This window comes from Anomaloglossus baeobatrachus, chromosome 3 (assembly GCF_048569485.1).
Source record: "Anomaloglossus baeobatrachus isolate aAnoBae1 chromosome 3, aAnoBae1.hap1, whole genome shotgun sequence".
NCBI lineage: Eukaryota > Metazoa > Chordata > Amphibia > Anura > Aromobatidae > Anomaloglossus > Anomaloglossus baeobatrachus.
The window spans coordinates 424,288,345-424,305,920 of NC_134355.1; the positions used below are offsets into that span (position 1 = coordinate 424,288,345).

A 17,576-nucleotide genomic window follows, 5' to 3' on the forward strand; every position below is an offset into this window, starting at 1 on the left:
CAGGCTTCCGATTATTATTTCAGATTTCAAACCCAGTAAGAAATAAAAAAATAAGGCCGCGTTCACACTACGTTGTGATCTCTGTTCAGTGGTCCCTTCGGGGCTTTCATCCAAACGCCCCACAAAATGGGTTTGGTACGCATGCACCAGCGTGGCCATTGACTATAATGGTGCAGACGGTGTTACCGTGTGCTCTGTCGTGCACCATTTTCAGTAAGACAAAACAATCACTGATCTCAGGGAGACCAGCCAGAGAAAATACTGCCGGCAGCCAGCAAAGGCGCTCAACACAGTGAAATCCTAAGTGCATTGCCCCCTTGGAAGTATGCAAATCAAAAAGGTCCATGGAGCCTCTGTTAGGAGTCTCGACAAAGAAAATAGCCAGATATCCCTCCAGGAAGGACCTAGCCAAGGAGTGGCACTTTTTAGGAAACCACCATAACCACCATATTAATTGGCCCTTTTAATCAATATCCAACTCTTTGACAAGTTTAAAGATATTTTTCTCTGGCTTATCTCCCCGAGATCAGTGATGGTTTTGTCTTGCTGGTTTACTAGGCATTGCTCCCACCTAGCCAGAATCCTACTCCACACTGATGAGGGTCAATACCCCGAAACAGCTGTCTGTGGATGGATACCTGGCCTTGGTATTTCCCTTGTAATATCTTTAAACTCATCAAAGAGTTGGAAATTGATTAAAAGGTCCACTTAATATGGGGGTTATGGTGGTTTCCTAAAAAGAGCCACTCCTTGGCTAGGTCCTTCCCGGAGGGATATCTGGCTATTTTCTGTGTCGAGACTCCTAACAGAGTGCACCATTTTCGGGAGTATACGCTTTCTGGAGGCGGACACTCAGATGTAGTAGACTGCATATACTCCCGAAAATGGTGCACAACAGAGCACATAGTGACTCCGTCTGCACCATTATAGTCAAGGGCCCTATCGGCGCATGTTTCCGAAACCTGTTTTGTGGGGGGTTCGGATGGAAGCCCGACGGGGCCTTTGAACGGAGGTCAAAACACAATGTGAAAGGGGCCTAAGCGTTAATGTATACAGTACTTATATTTGACATTGTTCCCTTTGGCCCCCCCATGTCAGCTCACTCACACCTGTGTGCATCCACTTGGGCATCAAATGGCCACGTTATTCAATTGCTGTCATATTATCCATAGTGACATAACTTCCATAGTGAACACTGCTTAAATTGCACAGGAAAATAACTAAAAGTAACTGAATAAAGTCTGGAAATTCCTTATTATATGGATCTTGTTACTTCAGTGGAGCTGAGCAGTATAAATTAGGCTCCGATGCTTGGTTTCATTGAAATAACAATTCATTTTCAGCAGGGTTATATGTTTCTTTGTCATTTATGACTGTGTATTTTGCTATTTATTACTGCGGTGCTGTAACATGAAAACAACAGTTAATTGTATCTCCTGCATTATTGGCCGGATGATGCTGTAAATATCTACTGAAAATGGCAAACAGAATTAAGGCTCCGATACCTTTGCTAAAATAAAGACGAGGTCTAATGAGAGTCTGTACGGCTAGGTTCACACACAGCTTGCAGCTAAGTTAGTAGCATTTTTCACCTATTTTTGTTCATTGAAAATGCAGTGGTCAGATTGTATAAAAGTGTATGGCTTTTTTGGGCATGTCATCTCTTGTCATCTCTTACCCATCTATTTCCTGCTCCAGGGCTAGATGGGTAAGAGGTGACGTGGGGTCAGATGGCCAGCGCTTGCGCATAACGGTGGAGGCAGAGTGAGAAGCGCGGGCACGAGATTATGGGCGGGTACTTGCTGATGATAATCACAGCGCCACCCATAATCTCACGCATGTGCAATCACGTCACCAGCGGTCACACTGTGCACAGTGCTCAGTCCCGCGAGAGTGGCACTGGGCATGTGCGAGACCTCGGGAGCACTGGGCGGCGTCCTCATGTATGGAAATGAACGATGGGGGACGGCGTAAAGCGGCAGGAGGGAGAATAACCGACGCAAGACAGCCCGCCCCCGTGACTATAAAAAAAAGATTTGCATACAAAAAGTTAAGACTTTATAAAGTCTTTATTTAGGTCTCAAAGGGGGCACAATAGCAACAGGAACCTTTCCAGAATGCAGCCCAGGAGCTGCAGAGGGGGAATCTTTTAGGTATAGTGCAAAATCTCTGCTGACAGGTTCCCTTTAATTATAAGAAAACAATAGCACACAGTGTGACAGGAGACACATAACTGAATTCAGTATTTTAAACCCCACCATAATGATATCCTTAGATTACATAGAAAAAACCTGCTAATAGATTCCGATTAATACACCACTTTGGTCTTCTTGAAGCTTAGTCTCATGAAATGTTTATTTTTCTTCCAGTCCCTTCTATTTGGTTATTCAACTGATTTTATTAGCAGTGATAACATAATTATACCATTCAGCGCTAACCATGGTCACATACAGTTCTTCATTCCCTCTCCTGGCTATCAGTTCCTAGGAAACCATTTGATTTACTTTTTTCTGTCTCCACATTGCAGCCAGGTCATGACTGTTCTGCAATACATCACTGAATGTGATTTCACTATGCAATGCAGTAATATGTAGCACTCTATGTGTTTTTATTGGGGCAGCACACTATATGGCCAAAGGTATTTTAACACCAAACTTCAAATCTGTATGTGTTTCTTCCAATCAAAAATCATTAGTGTTAATATGATGCCTGGCCCCCTTTGCAGCTACAACAGCTTTCACTCTTTTGGGAAGGCTATCTGTGAGAATTCAGCCAAAAAACAAATCTCTGAGGTCAGATGCTAACGTTGGAAGAGAGAGCTTGGCTCACAATCTAGTTAATCCCAAAGGTGTTCAATGGGGTTGAGGTCGGGCTATGTGCAGGCCACTAAAGTCCCTGCACACCACAATCTTCACAAAATGCATTTATGGACTTTGCTTTGTGCAAAAACTGTTCCACGAACTTGGAAGCCCTCCTTTATCTAAAGCAAGTTTATATGCTGTATCATTAACTTTCTCCTTCTGTGGTAAGCCTTAAATAAAGCTTCATGCCTTTATCATTTACAGTTAGGTCCAGTTATATTTGGTCAGTGACACAAGTTTTGGCCTTTTAGCTGTTTACCAAATAAATTCAAGATACAGTTATATAATCAAAATGGTCTTAAAGGGAACCTGTCATCAGAAATTTTGCTTTAAACCTAAAAGTTTCCCCCTCTGCAGCTCCTGGGCTGCATTCTAGCAAGGTTCCTGTACTTTTTGTGGCCCCTTTTAAACCAAATTACTTTATAAACTTGTACCTTTTGCTATATAAATTTTGTAAATCGTCCATGGGGGCGGGCTCTCTGGTGACAGTTGCTGTTCCTCCAGCAGATTTACGCCGCCCCCCAATGCTGAATTTCATATCTCAGGACGCCGCCCCTGGGCGCCCGTGGTCCCGCGCATGCGCTGTGCGACTGTAGCGAGACTGTGCACTGTGTGCACGTGTGACCGCTGGTGACGTTTTGCGCAGGCACGAGGTTATGGGCGGTGCTGTGAGTGTCATCAGCAAGTGCCGCCCATAACCTCGTGACCGCACTTTCCCTTCTTCCTCCAGCGTTCTGCGCAAGCGCTTGCTGGCAAGATGACCCGACGTCACCTCTTTCCCATCTTGCCCTGCTGCAGGGTAAGATGGGAAGGAGGTGACGTCGGGTCATTTGGCCGGCGAGCGCTTGCGCAGAACGCTGGAGGCAGTGGGGGAAAGCGCGTCCACGAGATTATGGGCGGGCACTTGCGATGCAATCACAGCGCAGCCCATAATCTCGTGCTTGTGACACACGTCACCAGCGATCCTGGCTTGGGCGGCACCTCGGGCGCAGTGGGCGGCGTCCTGATGGATGAAATGGAGCGTGGGGGGACGGCGTCAATGTGCTGCAGGAACAGCAACGGTCAGCAGAGAGCCCGCCCCCATGGACGATTTACAAAATTTACATAGCAAAAGGTACAAGTTTATAAAGTATTTAATTTGGTTTAAAAGGGGCCACAAAAAGTACAGGAACCTTGCTAGAATGCAGCCCACGAGCTGCAGAGGGGGGAAACTTTTAAGTTTCAAGCTAAATTTCTGATGACAGGTTCCCTTTAAAGTGCAGACTCTCAGCTTTAATTTGAGAGTATTCACATTCTAATTGGAGGAAGGGTTTAGCTTTCATTGAATTTCAGCTCTTCCACTTTTTATTATGTACCTGGTTTTTTTCAAAGGACCAAAAGTATTTGGACAATTATCTTAAAGCTCTTTCATGGGCTATTTCCTCATTAATCCCTTAAGCCGTTAAATGGTCTGGAGCTGATTCCAGGTGTTACATTTGCTTTTAGCAGCTGTTACTGTGAACCCACAACATGCGGTCAAAAGAGCTCTGAATGGAAAAGAAACAGAACATCATTAGGCTGAAAAAAGAATAAATCTATCAATCAGAGATATATCAGAGATTTTAGGGGTGTCCAAATCAACAGTTTGCAAATTCTGCAAAAAAAAAAAGGGGGCGTACTGGTGAGCTTCATAACTCAAAAAGGTCTGGACATCTAAGGAAGACAACAATGCTGTATAGTTGCAGAATCATTTCCATGGAAAAGAAAAATCCCTTCATAACATCCACCCAAGTAAAGAACACTTTCCAAGAAGTTTTTCAATATCTAAAGGCCACGTCTCACTAAGCGACATCGCTAGCGACATCGCTGCTGAGTCATGGTTTTCGTGACGCAATAGCGATCTCGCTAGTGATCTCGTTATGTGTGACATCTAGCAACGACCTGGCCCCTGCTGTGAGGTCGCCGGTCGCTGCTGAATGTCCTGGACCATTTTCTTCAAAGGCGATTTCCTGCTGGGCAGGACGCATCGCTATGTTTGACACTGTGTGACAGGGTCCTAATGACAGCAGAGATCGTTATACAGGTCGCTACTGCGACCTGTATCGTTACTGAGTCGTTGGTAAGGTCTGACTGTGTGACATCTCACCAGCGACCTCCCAGCGACTTACCAGCGATCCTTATCAGGTCGCATCGTTTTCGGGATCGCTGGTAAGTCGCTAAATGTGACGGGGGCTTAAGTCTACCATAAGTAGAAGACTTTATGAAATCGAATACAGAGTGTTCACCACAAAAGGAAGATCATTAATTAGCCTTAAAAATAGACAGGCCACATAAGACTTTGCCAGAAGAACATCTAAAGAAGCCAGCCCAATTCTGGAAAAGCATTGTTTGGGCAGATGAAACTAAAGGGTACTTTGCACTTTGCGTCATCGCTACTGCGATATCGTCGGGGTCAAATCGAAAGTGACGCACATCCGGCGCCCTTAAAAACGTCGCAACGTGTAAAGCCTAGATGCGCCGATAAACGATCGCAAAAGCACCGTAAATCGGCGATCTGTGTAGCGACGGTCATTTCTATAATGTCGCACCAATAGGAGATAGGATGTTGTTCCTCGTTCCTGCGGCAGCAGACATCGCTGTGTGTGAAGCCACAGGAGCGAGGAACATCTCCTTACCTGCCTCCACCGGCTATGCGGAAGAAAGGAGGTGGGCGGGATGTTTACGTCCCGCTCATCTCCGCCCCTCCACTTCTATTGGCTGCCTGCCGTGTGACGTCGCTGTGACGCCGCACGACCCACCCCCTTAGGAAGGAGGCGGGTTGCCGGCCAGAGTGACGTCGCAGGGCAGGTAAGTGCGTGTGAAGCTGTCGTAGCGATAATGTTCGCTACGGCAGCTATCACAAGATATCGCATGTGCGACGGGGGCGGGTACTATCGCGCTCGGCATCGCTAGCATCGGCTAGCGATGTCGCAGCGTGCAAAGTACCCCTAAGATCAACCTGTATCACAATGATGGGAAGAAGAAAGTATAGTAAAGGCTTGGAACGGCTCATGATCCAAAGTACACCACATCCTCCAAAAAACATGGTGGAGACAGTGTGATGGCATGGACATGCATGGCTTCTAAAGGCACTGGGTCACTAGTGTTTATTAATGATGTGACTGAAGACAAGCAGCTGGATGAATACTGAAGTGTACAGAGCTATAGTTTCTGCTCAGATTCAATCAAATGCAGCAAGGTAGATTGGACGGGGCGTCACAGTACAGATGGATAATGACCAACACATACTGCGAAAGCAACACAGGAGTATTTTAAGGTAAAGAACTGTAATCTGCAATGGCTAAGTCTATCACCAGATCTCATCTCCATCAAGAAGACATTCACATGCTTAAGACAAATTACACACAAGTAACAACTGAAGTCAGCTACAGTTAAAGCCTGACAAAGCATCACAAAAGAGAAAAGCCAGCGTTTTGTGACGTCTATGGCTTCCAGACTTCATGCAATCATTGCCTTCAAAGGATTCTCTACAAAGTATTAAAAATTTACTTTTTTTTTATGGTAAAGTTACTTTGTCCAATTACTTTGGAGCCCATGAAATGAGGAGGCTTTGTAGAAAAATGGTTGCAATTTGTTTCACAGGATATTTTTGTTTAACACCTTTAATTAAACTTCAATTGCATCTCAGTTATTTTATTTTGTATAAAAAATAGTGGCATACAGAGCCCAAATCATGAAGATTCTGTCGCAGTCCAAAATTTCTGGACCTAACTGTATATTATGCGGTGTGCAATCTAATATGTAGTGTTCTCTAACCATCCGCCAGTCCAGTAACCTGCTAGATAGCCAAATGTAGAAAAAACAAAAAGCCAGCACCAAATGTGCACTACAGCACTAAACATTCCAAACTGTACTTATTATAAAAAAAATTTTTGAGATTTTTGGCAAAAAATTGCAATTTCTTGAGCTGCTTCGCCACGTCACGGCAAATCTCATTTGAAGCAGTCCTACACTAAAATATTTTTATAAAATGTGCCATACGGCCTCACATATGAATAGTAGAACTGCTCTTAGCAGCACTCACCTGGTCTATTTCAATCCCGTACCCATGACTGAGTCATGGCTGTGGGCGGGACAGGTCCAAGCAAATGCTGCATGAAGTAAATAGCCTGTGGACAAAGCCTGATGACTTAATGTGAACAGTCACCAACCGCCAAAATCCAGACAGATGGAATACATCCCAAATTGGGGTGCATAGCAAGGTGGAGGTCAACCACCGACCAATTCAATGAAGAAAAAACAAAAAGCCAGCACCAAATGTGCACTACAGCACTAAACATTCCAAACTGTACTTATTATAAAAAATTTTTTGAGATTTTTGGCAAAAAATTGCAATTTCTTGAGCTGCTTCGCCACGTCACGGCAAATCTCATTTGAAGCAGTCCTACACTAAAATATTTTTATAAAATGTGCCATACGGCCTCACATATGAATAGTAGAACTGCTCTTAGCAGCACTCACCTGGTCTATTTCAATCCCGTACCCATGACTGAGTCATGGCTGTGGGCGGGACAGGTCCAAGCAAATGCTGCATGAAGTAAATAGCCTGTGGACAAAGCCTGATGACTTAATGTGAACAGTCACCAACCGCCAAAATCCAGACAGATGGAATACATCCCAAATTGGGGTGCATAGCAAGGTGGAGGTCAACCACCGACCAATTCAATGAAGAAAAAACAAAAAGCCAGCACCAAATGTGCACTACAGCACTAAACATTCCAAACTGTACTTATTATAAAAAAAAATTTGAGATTTTTGGCAAAAAATTGCAATTTCTTGAGCTGCTTCGCCACGTCACGGCAAATCTCATTTGAAGCAGTCCTACACTAAAATATTTTTATAAAATGTGCCATACGGCCTCACATATGAATAGTAGAACTGCTCTTAGCAGCACTCACCTGGTCTATTTCAATCCCGTACCCATGACTGAGTCATGGCTGTGGGCGGGACAGGTCCAAGCAAATGCTGCATGAAGTAAATAGCCTGTGGACAAAGCCTGATGACTTAATGTGAACAGTCACCAACCGCCAAAATCCAGACAGATGGAATACATCCCAAATTGGGGTGCATAGCAAGGTGGAGGTCAACCACCGACCAATTCAATGAAGAAAAAACAAAAAGCCAGCACCAAATGTGCACTACAGCACTAAACATTCCAAACTGTACTTATTATAAAAAAATTTTTGAGATTTTTGGCAAAAAATTGCAATTTCTTGAGCTGCTTCGCCACGTCACGGCAAATCTCATTTGAAGCAGTCCTACACTAAAATATTTTTATAAAATGTGCCATACGGCCTCACATATGAATAGTAGAACTGCTCTTAGCAGCACTCACCTGGTCTATTTCAATCCCGTACCCATGACTGAGTCATGGCTGTGGGCGGGACAGGTCCAAGCAAATGCTGCATGAAGTAAATAGCCTGTGGACAAAGCCTGATGACTTAATGTGAACAGTCACCAACCGCCAAAATCCAGACAGATGGAATACATCCCAAATTGGGGTGCATAGCAAGGTGGAGGTCAACCACCGACCAATTCAATGAAGAAAAAACAAAAAGCCAGCACCAAATGTGCACTACAGCACTAAACATTCCAAACTGTACTTATAAAAAATTTTTTGAGATTTTTGGCAAAAAATTGCAATTTCTTGAGCTGCTTCGCCACGTCACGGCAAATCTCATTTGAAGCAGTCCTACACTAAAATATTTTTATAAAATGTGCCATACGGCCTCACATATGAATAGTAGAACTGCTCTTAGCAGCACTCACCTGGTCTATTTCAATCCCGTACCCATGACTGAGTCATGGCTGTGGGCGGGACAGGTCCAAGCAAATGCTGCATGAAGTAAATAGCCTGTGGACATAGCCTGATGACTTAATGTGAACAGTCACCAACCGCCAAAATCCAGACAGATGGAATACATCCCAAATTGGGGTGCATAGCAAGGTGGAGGTCAACCACCGACCAATTCAATGAAGAAAAAACAAAAAGCCAGCACCAAATGTGCACTACAGCACTAAACATTCCAAACTGTACTTATTATAAAAAAATTTTTGAGATTTTTGGCAAAAAATTGCAATTTCTTGAGCTGCTTCGCCACGTCACGGCAAATCTCATTTGAAGCAGTCCTACACTAAAATATTTTTATAAAATGTGCCATACGGCCTCACATATGAATAGTAGAACTGCTCTTAGCAGCACTCACCTGGTCTATTTCAATCCCGTACCCATGACTGAGTCATGGCTGTGGGCGGGACAGGTCCAAGCAAATGCTGCATGAAGTAAATAGCCTGTGGACAAAGCCTGATGACTTAATGTGAACAGTCACCAACCGCCAAAATCCAGACAGATGGAATACATCCCAAATTGGGGTGCATAGCAAGGTGGAGGTCAACCACCGACCAATTCAATGAAGAAAAAACAAAAAGCCAGCACCAAATGTGCACTACAGCACTAAACATTCCAAACTGTACTTATTATAAAAAATTTTTTGAGATTTTTGGCAAAAAATTGCAATTTCTTGAGCTGCTTCGCCACGTCACGGCAAATCTCATTTGAAGCAGTCCTACACTAAAATATTTTTATAAAATGTGCCATACGGCCTCACATATGAATAGTAGAACTGCTCTTAGCAGCACTCACCTGGTCTATTTCAATCCCGTACCCATGACTGAGTCATGGCTGTGGGCGGGACAGGTCCAAGCAAATGCTGCATGAAGTAAATAGCCTGTGGACAAAGCCTGATGACTTAATGTGAACAGTCACCAACCGCCAAAATCCAGACAGATGGAATACATCTCAAATTGGGGTGCATAGCAAGGTGGAGGTCAACCACCGACCAATTCAATGAAGAAAAAACAAAAAGCCAGCACCAAATGTGCACTACAGCACTAAACATTCCAAACTGTACTTATTATAAAAAATGTTTTGAGATTTTTGGCAAAAAATTGCAATTTCTTGAGCTGCTTCGCCACGTCACGGCAAATCTCATTTGAAGCAGTCCTACACTAAAATATTTTTATAAAATGTGCCATACGGCCTCACATATGAATAGTAGAACTGCTCTTAGCAGCACTCACCTGGTCTATTTCAATCCCGTACCCATGACTGAGTCATGGCTGTGGGCGGGACAGGTCCAAGCAAATGCTGCATGAAGTAAATAGCCTGTGGACAAAGCCTGATGACTTAATGTGAACATTGGGGTGCATAGCAAGGTGGAGGTCAACCACCGACCAATTCAATGAAGAAAAAACAAAAAGCCAGCACCAAATGTGCACTACAGCACTAAACATTCCAAACTGTACTTATTATAAAAAATGTTTTGAGATTTTTGGCAAAAAATTGCAATTTCTTGAGCTGCTTCGCCACGTCACAGCAAATCTCATTTGAAGCAGTCCTACACTAAAATATTTTTATAAAATGTGCCATACGGCCTCACATATGAATAGTAGAACTGCTCTTAGCAGCACCCACCTGGTCTATTTCAATCCCGTACCCATGACTGAGTCATGGCTGTGGGCGGGACAGGTCCAAGCAAATGCTGCATGAAGTAAATAGCCTGTGGACAAAGCCTGATGACTTAATGTGAACAGTCACCAACCGCCAAAATCCAGACAGATGGAATACATCCCAAATTGGGGTGCATAGCAAGGTGGAGGTCAACCACCGACCAATTCAATGAAGAAAAAACAAAAAGCCAGCACCAAATGTGCACTACAGCACCATTTAAGGGGCACAGACAGATGTAGGAAACCAAATTTTACAAACTGAAGGCCGCTTTACACGCTGCAACATTGCTAGCGATGTCGCTAGCGATTGCACCCGCCCCCATCGTTTGTGCGTCACGGGCAAATCGCTGCATGTGGCGAACAATATCGCTAGGACGTGTTACACATACTTACCTTCCTAACGACATCGCTGTGGGCGGCGAACAACCTCTTTTTTAAGGGGGAGGTCCGTGCGGCGTCACAGCGACGTCAATCAGCGGGCCACCAATAGGGGCGGAGAGCAGCCGCATTCACGTCACTCCCACCTCGTTGCTGGAGGACGCAGGAACGCTGTTGTTCGTCGTTCCTGGGGTGTCACATGTAGCGATGTGTGCTGCCTCAGGAATGTTGAACAACCTGCATCCAAAATGAGCAACGATATTTGGGAAATGAACGACGTTTCAACGATCAATGATGTGGTGAGTATTTTGGATCGTTAGTGGTCACTCGTAGGTGTCACACGCAACAACGATGCTAACGAGGCCGGATGTGCTTCACGAATTCCGTGACCCCAATGATATCTCTTTAGCGATGTCGTTGCGTGTAAAGCGGCCTTGACTTGTGGCCTCCTGTGAGTGCCATATTTAAACTCACTTGAGCTTTTCAGTAGAATCCATATACTTTCTTTACGTAACTGTGTGCTTGGTCTTATGCTTCTGTTTGCAATGGGTGTGACTAAACCCCCCAAGTAAATAAATAGGAGGGTTGCCTATACTTTTAGCCATATCTTGTGGAAAGGTGTTAATCTGTCAACTCTGATAGCCACCATGCAAGAACAGATTCAGCTCATAATTTTTCATGGAATGCAATTGTAAGTGAATAGAAATAACATTATTACAATGAGCTTTTAGTAATAAGGTTACAGATGTCTTAATGAGCAGCACACTGATTGCTGACACTTAACCTGCAGGCGTCTTCTGTTTCCTGCTGTGGTCACTTTACTCATATCTACTCTGACTTTCCCACCAGGATTCGGTCAGTTCATGGCTGGTCAGGTAAGTCTACTTAAGTCTACACTGGTGGATTGAGGTAGATATAACTACACGCCTGAAAAGCATAATGCATATTGTACTGATATCATAACCTCCTGTCTCCTTAGCTGACACAGAAAGATACATTAGTTACACTGTTTGATAACTGTACGTGGGCTCAGCAAGGGGTCTCTGAGGACTTTATGTTTAGAGGTGCTTCCAACGCCTGGAAAAACCCCAAAACCAACGTATTTGTCAGTCTAGTGGTCTTCATTCTAATGAAGGTACGTTGAAGTTGGTGTATTTAAGTGCCATATATCAGTTATTGTCTATGTATTCTCCTTTGCTTCTTGTTCTATTTATGTTATTTTTACATTTGTATTATCTTGTATTGCTGACCATCTTTTTCTCTTAGTTTTGGATGTCTGCTTTGGCCACCACTCTTCCAGTTCCTTGTGGAGCATTCATGCCAGTATTTGTAATTGGTGAGTTATATAATGTTTATATAGCAGCAACATAGTGAGTTAGATAAAGTAACAGGTTACAATTGGATACTTCAAAAACTTAATAAACTCTTTGAGAAGTTCAGTGACTTTATTTATATCTGTAATTTATATTGAGGAAAGAATAAACTCAGGCTGACAATTGCCTGCTAGACGGAGATAGATTGTCACATGTTCTTTTAGTACTTTCAACTGTACTGAAGAAAAAAAGATATACCAGGAAAGACCTCCGAAAGACCACCCCTAGTATAGACCAGATGTTTCTGTGTCTGTTTTAAACTCCCTTATACCTCAAAGGAGTAGTATGAAGATCTCACACTTACCACCTAATTTATGGATATGTAATATTTGCAATGCCTCGGGGATCCAACTAGTGGGACTGCAACAGTTTACGAAAGCAGGTGACAAATATTTATAACCATATCGATCTATGGGACTGATAGTTATAGGTGTGTGTTGTTCTTGATTATCTCTGTTAATTCCATAGACTTTAAATGGAGTGGCAATGTGTATGCATGGAACTTGGGATCCCATTTGTGGGGGTCCAAGCAATCCAACTTCTCTTCTGTATGGGTGATGATAAGTTGAGATGTTGGTACAATTGCTTTTGTAGTAGAATACTTTTATTGAAGTTTTGGGTGGGTGACTGTCAGAGGTTTTACTGTATATAGACCAACCATTGAAAGGTCACATAATACCCAGATATGTAATAAATATTGATCTGAATATTAAAATCACAGTGTGGTGCTTTAATGAATAAATGTTTTAATAATATAATATTTATTCACTTATATAGCACCATTAATTTCACAGCACTTTATATACATTAGCAACACTGCCGCCATTGAGGCTCACAATCTAAATTCCCTATCCATTTGGAGTATGGGAGGAATTTGGAGAACCCAATGGAAACCCACACAAACACGGGGACAACATACAAACTCCTTGCAGGTGTTGTCTTTGGTGGGATTTGAACCCAGGACCCCAGCACTGCAAGACTGCAATGCTAACCACTGAGCCACTGTGCCGGCCTTTGGATCTATTATTGGAGTATTTCATGGCCAATGCATTATAAAATAATTACCTAGCACATAAGGGGTCTCCTTCCACTTTTCCATATTAATCAAAGTAATCAAAACTATTTAAAAACAAAAAAGCAGAGTGTGACACATACTGTAGTATGTTCCTGGTTGTATAGGAAGATGTGAAATTTTTCAATAGCGAAAACTCTCACCTTTTAGTTGTCATTAAAGGGGGCTTCACATGCAACGAGATGTCGATGGGGTCACGGAATTCGTGACCACATCCGACCTCGTTAGCGACGTCGTTGCATGTGACACGTACGAAAGACCGCTAACGATGTAAAATACTCACCAAATCGTTGATTGTTGACACCTCGTCCATTTCCCAAATGTCGTTGCTGCTTTTGGACGCAGGTTGTTCATCGTTTCTGAGGCAGCACACATTGCTACGTGTGACACCGCAGGAACGACGAACAGCACTGTACCTGCGTCCTCAGGCAACGAGGTGGGCTTGACTTTCATGCGGCTGCTCTCCGCCCCTCCGCTTCTATTGAACGCATGCCGTGTGACGTCGCTGTGACGCCGCACGAACCGCCCCCTTAGAAAAGAGGCTGTTTACCGTCCAGAGCAACGTCGCTGGGAAGGTAAGTCTGTGTGATGGTAGTAGCGATATTGTGCGACACGGGCAGCGATTTGCCCATGACGCACAAACGACGGGGGCAGGTGCGATTGGCAGTGACATCGCTAGTGATGTCTCTACGTGTAAAGTGGCCTTAAGTCATAATCCTTTTCCCAGCTTACAAGCCCAACAATCGTATATCAACTCCATGATCCGCCAGTGGCTGAACCAACATTCGCTTCCCAAAATGGCGGTTTTCCAAGGGTAACATCCAAAAATTAAAAATGTAAAAAGACTGGGGCACTGATGCCTCTCACTGTGTAAAATACAACAATTTATTAGGCTCTGAAAATGACACCATTATGCATTCTCTGGAGAAAAGGTGAATTCCTCAAAAACGTGTCTTTTTTAGACCCTAATAAGAAATTGTACTTTCCATACTGTGAAACACTAGTGTCCCAGTCTTTATTTTTTATTTTTGTATAGTAGCCAAAATTTATCATTTATTCACTTGAAAACATTGAAAAACTCTGTTTTCTGACATTTCTGCTTCCCTTTCAATGAGAAATTCAGACATAAACAGCCGTCTTCTATGCTAAGACGTCCTACACAAATGACCGCTACATCCAAGTTGGCACCTCTGCAATACCCATTGTTTTCTACAATAACATCTGTCACAACAGGGCCTGATTTAAGAAAACACTTTAACCCAGCATTCCCTTTGCCAGGGAAACTTTCACATAGTGCTCAAATATCTGTCAAATAAGTCTGACATTGGTGAGCTAAAATAAATAGTAAGTAAATAACTTTGAGCTTTCTTCATGCGTTCCATAGTGGCTGCTGAGTATGGACACTTGATGTGGTGGATACAAGTACAGATACTGAAACTTAATCTGCATTATATGTATATGTTAAAGTCTGTTTCTCAGTGATCCTCCACACATACAAAAGCTTTTCTTGGCACAAAAACTACTTGTAAAGGAATGTGTCAATATCTGTAGTCTGTACTCTGCATTGACGTTCCTGTGTATGTCTACATGGGTCAGATATGGGATAGCAATAGAATTGTCCTTATAATTTTCCAAACACAGCTTCATATAACAGCATTGTAGATGAGATTTTACAAAATTAGATTTTATAAAATTAAGCCTGCTTTACACCTTTCAATTTCGCATACAATATCGTATGCGATGTGACCCGCCCCCATCGTATGTGCGGCACGTTAAATTTTTTGACCGTGCCGCAAAATAGATTAAAAGCTGTCACATGTACTTACCCGTCCATATGACGTCGCTGTGGGCGGCGAACATCCACTTCCTGGAGTGGGAGGGACGTTCAGCGTCACAGCGACGTCACGCGGCAGCCGGCCAATAGAAGCGGAGGGGCGGAGATGAGCAGGACGTAAACATCCCGCCCACCTCCTTCCTTCCGCATTGTCGGCGGGAGCCGCGGACGGAGGTAAGCTGTCGTTCAATGTTCCCGGGGTGTCACACACTGATGTGTGCTGCCCCGGGAACATTGCACAACCGCACATTCAATCTTTGAGAAATGAACGACGTGCATGCGATGAACGGATTTTCGTTCAATTGCACGGAGGTTTTACACGCTACAATCATACTTACGATGCCGGATGTGCGTCACTTACGACGTGACCCCGCCGACACATCATAAGATTTATTGTAGCGTGTAAAGCGCCCTTTACCAGTGTAAATTGAGCACCACAGCTGACATTTTCTTTTTGATTATACCCTTAGGTTCCATTCACACATCCTTTTTAGGTTACTTTTTCTAAGAATTTTTTTTTAATGGAAAGTATAAGACAAATTAGCTTATGTGCCTTTTTACATGTTTTTCTTTGTCGCTCCATTGGGAGACCCAGACAATTGGGGTGTATAGCTATGCCTCCGGAGGCCACACAAAGTATTACACTAAAAGTGTAAAGCCCCTCCCCTTCTGCCTATACACCCCCCGTGCTCACGGGCTCCTCAGTTTTTATGCTTTGTGCGAAGGAGGCAGACATCCACGCATAGCTCCACAGCTTGGTCAGCAGCAGCTGCTGACTAGGTCGGATCGAAGAAAAGAGGGCCCATAATAGGGCCCCCAGCATGCTCCCTTCTCACCCCACTTTGTCGGCGGTGTTGTTAAGGTTGAGGTGCCCATTGCGGGTACACAGGCAGGAGCCACATGCTGTTTTCCTTCCCCATCCCTTAATGGGCTCTGGGTGAAGTGGGTTCCGGATCGGTCTCCAGGCACTGGGACCGTGCTCCCTCCGCAGCCCCTGGGAATCTGCAGGATAGGAGCTGGATATCGTCAGGGACAAGGCCCTGCTACTATGAGGTACTCTGTGTCCCCGTGGGGACCGCGCATGGAGCGCGGGTCCCATACACATTACAGCACTGCTGGGTGTGTTAGTGCGCCGGGCATGCAGCGCTTGTGCCAGACACTTTCCAGCTCTGCTGGGTGTGTTAGTGCGCCGGGCATGGAGCGTTTGTGCCAGACACTTTCCAGCGCTGCTGGGTGTGTTAGTGCGCCGGACATGGAGTGCTTGTGCCAGACACTTTCCAGCTCTGCTGGGTGTGTTAGTGCGCCGGACATGGAGCGTTAGTGCCAGACACTTTCCAGCACTGCTGGAGGTGTTAGTGCGCCGGGGGACTACCGCGCGGCCGCGCTTATTGCCGGCCGCGCTTATAACTTTAGTCCCCGGCTTCTGCGGCCTAGTGTCGTTCTTTCCCGCCCACAGGCCTGCCAGTCAGGGGAGGGGCGGGACGCTGCACGGATCGTCAGCGGAGGGCTGGAGCATACATTAGTATCCTCCTCCCTCCTCACTCAGTACAGTGGGGCACTGGATTCCCGCACTTTTCTTGGGCACGCCCACGGTCTCCTCCTCCCCACAGAACGCCGGCAGCCATTCCTGTCAGCGATTCAGACGCTGGAGAGGAGAGGCAACACAGGGAGACCCAGGCAGGGAATCTGGTGACCACACAACCGGTCTGAGCGGTCGGTAAGCAGCACCTGTGGTGCTGGCCCCACTGAGTACCGAAGTGTATATATATATATATAGGCTTATAGGCTATACATTGCACTGTACGGTCGCTCTGTTGATTTTTGGCTATATACCCTCCTGGTTGTTCTCAGAGGAGACAACATGTCATCTGCAAAAAGCAAGGGTGCCACAGCACAGGCGTATTTTGCAACCTGTACCTCATGTACAGCTGTACTACCGGCAGGGTCCACTGACCCTCATTGTGTGCAATGCTCGGCCCCTGTGGCACTTACTCAGCCGGAGCCTCTGCGACTGGTGGCCCAGGTGGAACCACCTGCTACCACTGTCCAGGTGACAGGGACGGAGTTTGCAGCCTTTGCTGACAAACTGTCTGAGACTATGGATAAATGGTCTGCTAAAATACTGGAAGCTTTGCAGTCCAGACCGGTGATTCAGGCCCCGGGCTCTATCCAATCCTTGACCCCTGGTCCCCCTCAATTGGAACAGCAATGTGCCCCGGGGGTAACCCACAGGTCCCAGGGTGAGGTCTCTGACACGGACCGCAGTCCCAGGCCGCCCAAGCGGGGTCGCTGGGAAATTCCCTCCACTTCATCACACTGTTCAGGGTCTCAGCAGGGGGACTCTCTGGAGGATGAAGCGGAGGTATCAGATCAGGATTCTGATCCTGAAGCCGCTCTCAACCTAGATACACCTGAAGGTGACGCAGTAGTGAATGACCTTATAGCGACCATCAATCAGGTGTTGGATATTTCTCCCCCAGCTCCTCCAATTGAGGAGTCTGCTTCTCAGG

At 44.9% G+C, this 17,576-nt stretch overlaps 1 protein-coding gene across 2 annotated transcripts in view; it reads left to right on the plus strand.

Annotated features, from left to right (window-relative positions):
• Positions 1-17,576, plus strand: part of CLCN2 (chloride voltage-gated channel 2) — a 223,752-nt gene that overhangs the window by 122,948 nt on the left and 83,228 nt on the right. For both annotated transcript variants that reach the window (XM_075340340.1, XM_075340341.1), the window contains exons 11-13: positions 11,578-11,662; positions 11,767-11,922; positions 12,054-12,123. In XM_075340340.1, coding sequence (XP_075196455.1) covers positions 11,578-11,662; positions 11,767-11,922; positions 12,054-12,123 — 311 coding nt within the window. The remainder of the gene's footprint in view (positions 1-11,577; positions 11,663-11,766; positions 11,923-12,053; positions 12,124-17,576) is intronic.